This window comes from Gobio gobio, assembly GCF_949357685.1.
Source record: "Gobio gobio genome assembly, chromosome: 6".
NCBI classification, from domain to species: Eukaryota; Metazoa; Chordata; class Actinopteri; order Cypriniformes; family Gobionidae; genus Gobio; species Gobio gobio.
This window is the reverse complement of record NC_137102.1, coordinates 42,101,154-42,109,893: the sequence shown is the minus strand read 5'-3', so window position 1 is coordinate 42,109,893 and position 8,740 is coordinate 42,101,154. Positions and strand designations below refer to the sequence as shown.

Sequence of the window (8,740 nt, the reverse complement as noted above, 5' to 3'; positions counted from 1 at the left end):
CTATCACGATAATCTCTGCATCGTGATCGTGCACCCTCTGGTGCGGCCACCAAAGCATATGAACAGCTGTTCTGACTGCCTAGATGCGACCGAACGCCCTAAATACACTCTAAGAGCCCTGATGGGACAGAGTAGATTTGCGTCTCATACTCAGACGATGGAAGAGCTGATAACGAAATTACCTGTGTTCTGAACTGAGTGGAGAGCACTTTGGGTACATAACCGTGTCTTGGTTTGAGGAAGACTCTGGAGTCGTTAGGCCCAAACTAAAGGCAGGAAGCACTCACAGAGAGCGCATGTAAATCACGAATTTGCTTGACTGACGGTAGTGCCAGCAAGATTGCCGTTTTCAGCGAAAGGTGCTTCAGGCTCACAGACTGAAGCGGCTCAAATGGGGCACCTTTCATGGCCTCTAGGAACATCCGGTAGACTTGGGATGTCTACATACTTGTGACTTTCTCTTCACCATGCGAAAATATCTGACGCAAAACCGTGAATGTGTAGTGCGAGGGCTTTCAGTGCTGAACTGCGTTAATTGGTTGCACTCCTGGAAGCGGCAGGCAACGTAATTAATATTCATGATGAGGTGAGCTGTCGCTCGCTATGAAAGGATACCAGCGCTTCGCACACACATTGCACCAGAACCGTTTTCGGAACCGAAACTTAGTAATTTCGCGCGGTTCTGGTATTTTCAAAAATCAGTATCGGTTCTGCATAAGAACCGGTTCTCGGTTCCCAACCCTACCCAGGAGACACGGAGGCAACACCAGGAACCCACAGGACAGTAGTGTTGTCAAAAATATCAATATTTCGATATGTATCAATACTGAAATATCTTAAACGATACGATACTTATTTTCTACAGTATCGATACCAGCTGCTCTCCTCTCCTCTCCGACGGACAGCGAGTTGACACACACCGCCTCTCATTCAGTCCGGTTAACCCTCTGAACACTTTTTTTTCTTTATGACAGCGTGTTAGTATTGGTGTGACCGGTCTGAATTTCGCGGGGGTTTTGCACACAAAGTTAATTCTACTAATTCCAACGGATTTCGTGCTTTCATCTGAAGCGCACACACATACCTTAATAAAGCCGCCTCTGACAAGTGCAAAAATTAGGTCCTTTTTCCAGCTTATTAATGGTCAAATGCACTCAAAAAAATATCTCAATGCCCATCTTGGTGAGTATTAACATAAACACAGTCGTAACCAGTTCAGGAAGAATGTGTAACAGGAACAGTGTTTGGGATCCATGCGTGCGTTAGGTCTTAAAGGGACAGCAGTTATTTATTATTCAAAATACAAAAAGACAAATGATCATGTACTGCTCATGACTGATTAGCTTGTGTAACTTTAATGGATTCATCTGTATTTCATTTTTTACAATGAAGATTATCCAATGTTATTTTAAAGGTCCCATTTTTCCTGTGTTTTTGCTTTGATTGTGTTTACAGTGTGCAATATAACATGTGTTCATGTTTCGCGTGTAAAAAAACACATTATTTTTCACACAATTTACTTATCTGTATACCGCTGTTTTCACTGTCCTAAAAACGTCTTGATGATTTCCTTGTTCTATTAAGTCCCTCCTTCAGAAATACGTAACGAGTTCTGATTGTGCCAGCGGTTCCAGTTGTGATTCGACAGCAGCTTAGCGCACGTTGCCCGGAAAGGTCACGCCTCTTACCATAATGGGGAGATGCATGCGTCAATATGAGATGCATGCGAAATGGCGACAAACACACTCTACAAACGCAACACTTCCTCTTCTCCACGTGGGAGAGCAACAAGACCACGCCCCCTTTTTTGTGTATTCTTGTGGGCGGAGGTTAGTCAACAAACTGTTCTATTGACGTCATTAAAGCAGGATGTACAGGGATGTAGTCCAAACCGGCCGTTCGCTGTAGGCTTTGAAAGGGAACTTCTGTTAAATAAAATATCTCGCTTGGCATTGAACTTTGAGCTTTATAATTTTACAGGTATTATTTATGCTCTAACAGCAACATTACACATATAACTAAAGTTTGAAAAATGGGATCACGAAGAACAGGACCTTTAAATTTGATTACTTAGTTTTTTTTTTTATATTCAGTTTCTTACCTGAATACTGGTAGACCTACCTGATTTTCTGCTATTGTTTGTAATTTTATTACTGTTTACTCGTCTTTTTAAATTCAATTTGAAATCAAGCTTCCTTGCGCTGTATGTAAGCTATTGCAACACAATTAGTTAACAAATATTTGTGAGATGAACCACTGTTGTTTTAACCCAGCAATTGGGTTGTTTTAAGCAAACATTTAACCCAACCGCTGGGTCAAAACAACCCAATTGCTGGGTTAGTCCATATTCAACCCAACTTGGGTTATTTTTAACCCAGCATTTTTTAGAGTGTAGGTGTACTTAACTTAATATCTTGTAGAGCAACACCAGTGGTAATTCAGGAAAAAATCTCCCAATGCTCCACGTGAAACTTCGGTCTTTCGACCTTTTACCATCGTGTTTTTTACCACCAGCATTTTTTAGAGTGTAACCATTAAATTACTAGGTTGTAAATAGTTTTAAAATTAAGTATAGTACAGTCAGTGTGCACTTTATTATGCTGCTTGCTTGTTGATACTGCGTGCAAATAGTGTAATTATTTTATTTATGCTTAAATATTTATGTTCAGAATTTATTTTCACCACTGAACTCTTTTTTTTCTTGTTCTACCTCACCTGTTTTTACTAAGGCTGTCAAAAGATTAATCGCGATTAATCGCATTCCAAAATAAAAGTTTGTGTTTACAGGATTTTTAATAGGACTGGGTGTTAAAGATCCCTAACTTTCAGCACAACAATTGAATGGGGATGTCTACTTGTGTGGGGTGAAATTTGGCACAGATCTCATGGTGCCACCAGTGCGACACATCTTCAGTTGTGTGCCCGACCTCATTGGGTGTTTCGGCCACTTATCACAAGACACCCTCTGCCGGGATTGGCCCACCACGAGTTGATCAGACCCGGGTGTGTGTCGCACGGTGGTGGCACCATGCAATCATTTGTCAGCCCATGTTGCGTCCATACGTTTCAGCCACAGCCAGTGACTGCTCCGTTACGCTGCAGTGGCAAGTTCTTTGATTGCCCTCCGTTGGGACTGCCCTCTGATCCCTACTTCCTTCAAGAGCCTTGTGGTAGAACTGGCTACAAAACCTCTGCATCCTACCTTCACTGGCCACACCTTCACGTTCCAGCCCCTCTGCTTCAGCTGCTAAATTGGCATATCGCAGCCTCTTCCGCTCAAATGCCTCGTCGATGGCATCCTCCCATGGGACAGTCATTTCAACGATGAAGACACGCCGGCAGGACTTGGACCAAATGACAAGGTCTGGGCGCAGGTTGGTTGCTGCAATTTCGGGTGGGAAGGTGAGCCTCTGGTAAAGGTCTACCCGCATTTCCCAATCCCGGGCTGCGTTCAGTGGGCCAGATTCTGGGAGTGATGGCTTAGTCCACTGTTTTTCCCCTTCCCGCATGAAGGTTGTTCTCCGCGGGATGATAATTTGGGCATTTAGAGGCACGGCATTCGTGGTTATCCTCTTGTTCTCAAGTTCGGCAGCCAGCTCAGCACTTGGTTGTGGCGCCAGGTGTACCTTCCTTGAGTTAGGCTTGTCTTACAACCCACCAGGATGTGTTTGAGGGTTGCTGGGGATGCACCTGCACACAGGGGACAGGCTGGGTCCTCTCCATACCAAAGATGCATGTGTGTGTACTCTGTTAATTATTATTTATATATAAATACACACACAAGCATGTTTATATTTAAGAAAAAAATAAATGTTTTATATATAAAACATTTATATATATTATAGATTATATAAATGTATATACAGTATATACATGCAAATATTTCTTAAATATATACATGAATGTGTGTGTATTTATATAAATAATAATTAACAGAGTACACACACATATATTATGTAAACACAAACTTTTATTTTGGATGCGATTAATCGCGATTAATCTTTTGACAGCCCTATAGTTTTTACTTTTTGTTAAATATAGTTTTTTTTAGTTCAATAAATGTTCCTTTTTTTAAATTTAAATTGTTATCATCATGATCATTGTGTCATTTTTATGATGTAAATTGAGAGAGCAAAAGCAGTATCGGCTCCAAATATCGGCTCAAGAAAATTGTCAGCCCGTATCGGTCATCAGCTAAGGCTGATGAACAAAAATCGGTATCGGTATCGGCATCGGCACTAAAAAATCCATATTGGTCGATCCCTAAACACAACCAGTTAACCAGGGTGTCAATATGGGAGGTATCTCCCTAAAAGCACATTGCACATGCGCAGCATATCAGTTTTTCAGATTCACAAGAACAAGCCCCTCAGATTTAAAGCAAGAAGACCTTCCTCTCTTCAGTCACTTTTGTGATTTTTTTGGGGCAAAATACATTGGCTGTCACCTGGACTCCTCCATTAAACTGGTAAGTACTGAATGTTATTTTAAAATAGCTGAGAACCATTGTAGTAAATTAATGAAAGAAAGTAAAAACAACAGGAGCAGTGAAGCACAAAAATGGCTTGAACTCCTCCAATAAAAAGGCATGTTAAAGGGATGGCAATAACACTTCATGCTATTTTACATTAGTGCAATAATAACTTCCACTTTATCCAGATGACCCATGAAGAAACTTTTAAAAGGTAATGATCATAAATAGTTATTTAACGTTATTGTGCATTGTACAAGGAAATTAAATTCATTTGAATCAAGATTTACAAACTGATCAGGGCAATTTTGTCTCAAAATCTCATTTGGGCAAGCTTTAACATTTGGCTAATGAAAAGACTGTATGGGAAGTGGGAACTTTTGTCTGTCCGCCTAAGGCAAATATTTCCTGTTTGCATACAAATCATTTCCTTTATATTCTCATGAGACTAATGAAGTTTGGTTTTATGGATGTGTTTCTGTTAGGGGAAAATTGTGGGATTGAGTCACACCTACAAGAAATGTATATGCAACTGTTCAGCATAACGGACTGTTCTGGTTCATCAATGTTCATTCACAACATTTTGTAACTTTATCCTGCCACACAATTAAATATAGACAAATTTTCCTCCGATCTCTAAAGATGAATAAACAACAGAGAGCAGTTAAAAGTCTTCAATTTAAGATGCAATTCAGAAAGCTCTCTGCTAGGAATGAAGGGCTTCGAGCAAACACAAATAAGGACCAGGAAAAAAGAATCATGGACTGCAATTCCAAAACCCAAATACAATACTAATACACATAACACAAGATATATAATATACACCTGTAAGTTATACATTAATGTATTTGATGAGTCATTACAAGACAAACTGTAAAGAAAAAGGCTATTCAAACTATTTGGAGCTTTTGTTTTGTTTTATTTCTGTAAGTCAAGGCAAGACACGACTAAATGTAATTTAGTTTTCTCTGAAGTTTTCCCATTGTCTACCACCAGATGGCGCTGTTAAAGTTGTTCATCAGGGCACTTCTGCTCCTTCAGTTTGCAATGCAGCTTTTGGATGGAGCTGAACCTCAGAACCTGAACTGTCCTGCTTATGGTGGCGTTCCAGGGACTCCTGGACACAACGGTCTGCCTGGAAGAGATGGGAGAGATGGTAAAGACGGAGCAATTGGACCCAAAGGAGAGAAGGGAGAGCCAGGTTTGTGTGTGTCTGTGAGAGAGAATGAATGAATGAGTCAGTGGCTCACCTTCTTGTGAGATGCAGTTATGTTTTTCACACCTACTTTACTGTCTCAGGAGGGAATGTGCAGGGAACGCCGGGTAAAGCAGGACCGTCTGGCCCAGCTGGAGCCAGGGGTGAAAAGGGATCCCCAGGTCTACCAGGTATGAAGCATTTTTTATAAGTCATTTAAATATTTCAAAGCTCCTCATGTTGAAATTACTGTAGAGTTTCAGCAAGTGTGGAAATGTTGATTTGTATACCTCAGCAAAGTCTTTTATTTTTGTCCTGTAAATAATTTATAATAGTAATTATTCTGTTTTCAGGCTTGCCTAGACGTGAAAACACTGACTCCCTGAAATCTGAGATCCAGCATCTTAATGCCAAGATAGCTATGATTGAAAAAGCTGTGAGTTTTGATACATTCAGAAAAGTTGGACAGAAATACTACGTCACTGATGGTTTTAAGGCAGCTTTTGATAATGGGATGCAGTACTGCAAGGACTTTGGTGGAGCAATAGTTTTGCCAAGTACTGCTTTAGAAAACCAGGCACTATTGAAAGTGTTAGTATCCAGTGGTTTAAGTAATAATAAGCCATTTATTAGAGTCACAGACAAAGAAACCGAGGGACAGTTTGTGGACACCGAGGGGAAGCAATTGGCTTTTATCAATTGGCATAATGGTCAGCCTGATGACTACAAAGGAGTACAAGACTGTGGTAGTATCACAGACTCTGGCCTTTGGGATGATGTCGGTTGTGATGGTCAACATCCTATTATATGTGAAATAGAAATAGGATAGAATATACACTGTAAAAACAAACCTATAATCTACTCAATAAAATTGAGGTAATGATTCGTTTTTTAACACTAAAAGAAATTAGGAAAAGTCTATCTGATAATAAAAAATGAGTAATATGAACTCTTGATTGTTATTTACTTTTATAATAGCTTCTGTTGCAAACATACATTTGCAATGAATAAATAAGTACTTGTCACTTACTGTAATTGTAATTACTGTAATTTTAAGTACAGTTAAAGCTCATTGAGTGGAGCAACAAACACTTTATACTTAATGGGGTGGTAAAACATTCTTTTGAAGGCTTGATTGTGTTTGTGGGGTGCACTTTAACATGTGTTCATGCTTCGTTTAAAAAAAAATTGCATTATTTTTCATATATTTGACCTTTATTCTACACTGCTCTGTCCCTCCTTGTAAAACGGTCTGATGGTTTCCGGGTTGTATGAAGCCGGTCCCTCAAAAATACGCGATGGGCTCTGATTGGTTAGCTGGCCCAGTGTGTTGTGATTCGCTAACCGCAGTGCACGTTTGTCGGAAACGTCACGCCCCTTCCCTTTACCGGTAGGCTGTGCTTTGGTCAGTATTAGAAACAATGGCGTCAATAAAACCATACCAATCTGAGCCCGAATCAGACCCAGAACATTTTAGTGAAGATGATCGAGCAGAACCTGTTCAGTCCTCAAGAGTAAAGACTGCGGATCTATAGTGATCGCTACTGAATGGCACTGTTACTTTTGTATTTTTAGAACGATTATAGCCAAATATCTGTCGCAAGAACTATTAACCCAAAATGAACACTAAACACTGGCTTTACTAGTAAGTTAGCCAAATCACACACAGAACCATGTTTAGCAAGCCTGTAGATAAATAATACATAAAAGCTCTAATCAAAGAATCATTTACACTAATGCCAAGTTCGCTGTTGAGATTTTAACGTTAGTGTTTGTAACGTTAGGTGTTCGTCGGATAACATTAAGTATGAATGAGCATTTAACAGACTGGTTTGCAGAATAGCGTTGTCATCTGTTTACTTCCTTGCTACAACCTATTACAGGAAAACACATCGATGAAAAATAAATCAGACTTACAGGTTGTGGCCCGTAAACAGCTTCTTTTTGTAAATCCAGCTTTCAGGACAAGCCGTTGTGCATATCCTGCATTGAACTCGCGAACATTGTGGAAGTTTTCCTCCGTGAAATGTGGTGCGGGAGCCCCGCACGCGCCTGTTCCCTTCTGTCTCATACACGCGTGCATATAACATGCTGTGTGTTAAACGCTCTGCAACGCACCCCTGTCCCAAGGAAGGCTGAACAAAGCAAGTACCCCAGATGAAATCCGGATGAAAATAACAGCGTTTCCTTGGCATCGCGGCAACAACACTCCAGCCTAACTATAGCCTACCACAACAGCGCCGCGATACAAAATGGCCTCACCCCCCCTTATTTAATATTCTCGGAGGAGGGGTTTATGTAAATATTGAGCCTGCTGATGTCACCAACCCTGGAGGAATGTCTGTAGTCGCCTACTGGCCGTTTGCTGTAGTTCTTAGAAACTGATTTCTTTAAAAGCAAATATCTCCCTTTGCTTTAAACTTTGAACGTTGTAACTTTGCAGATGTTGTTTATGCTCAGGCAGCAACATTACACGCTAGCTAAAGTTAGAATAATGAAATCGTGGTTTACCACCCCTTTAATTCATGTTCATAAGTTCATATATATATATATATATATATAAAAAAGAAACTCTTTCAAGTGTCAAACATAACTGGGCATTAAACACTAACAAGTCTTTCCTTTTACTCAAAAACACATAAAATAGCACTTAATTTCAACATTTACTGTCCTGATCCAGCATACAAAGCATGCTGGGAACTAAAACAAACAACCCAATTTTAATTTTCGCTTCTACAAAAAGTATTAATGTAGAATCATAAAAAAAAAGAATATTAAAGTTCCAGATCAAATTAAGTAAACATCTGTTTTACATGTTTAAGTAGATTGGGCATAGTTAATTATGTTGTTCAGCGAGTTGTCTAACTTGTTTTAATTAAGTAAAGCAGCAAAAAAAAGATTTTTACAGTGATACAATATTAAGAAATATACAGATCTGTTAACAATGTATTTAACATGCACACAGAATGCACAGTACATTAAATACTTTTATGAAATGTATGAAATAATACAAATTATATTGTTTCAAATGAATGAATAAAATATTTCTTATGATTATTTGTCATGTGTCATGT

The 8,740-nt window shown here is 39.4% G+C and overlaps 1 protein-coding gene across 1 annotated transcript; it reads left to right on the top strand.

The window, feature by feature from the left end:
- Positions 1-4,328: 4,328 nt before the first annotated feature.
- LOC307128503 (mannose-binding protein A-like) lies at positions 4,329-7,826 on the top strand. The gene is made up of 4 exons (XM_079820412.1): positions 4,329-4,468; positions 5,468-5,672; positions 5,771-5,857; positions 6,020-7,826. Exons 2-4 carry the CDS (start codon positions 5,468-5,470, stop codon positions 6,493-6,495), a joined length of 768 nt encoding a protein of 255 aa, XP_079676538.1. The 5' UTR covers positions 4,329-4,468; the 3' UTR covers positions 6,496-7,826.
- The last annotated feature ends 914 nt before the right edge of the window (positions 7,827-8,740 follow it).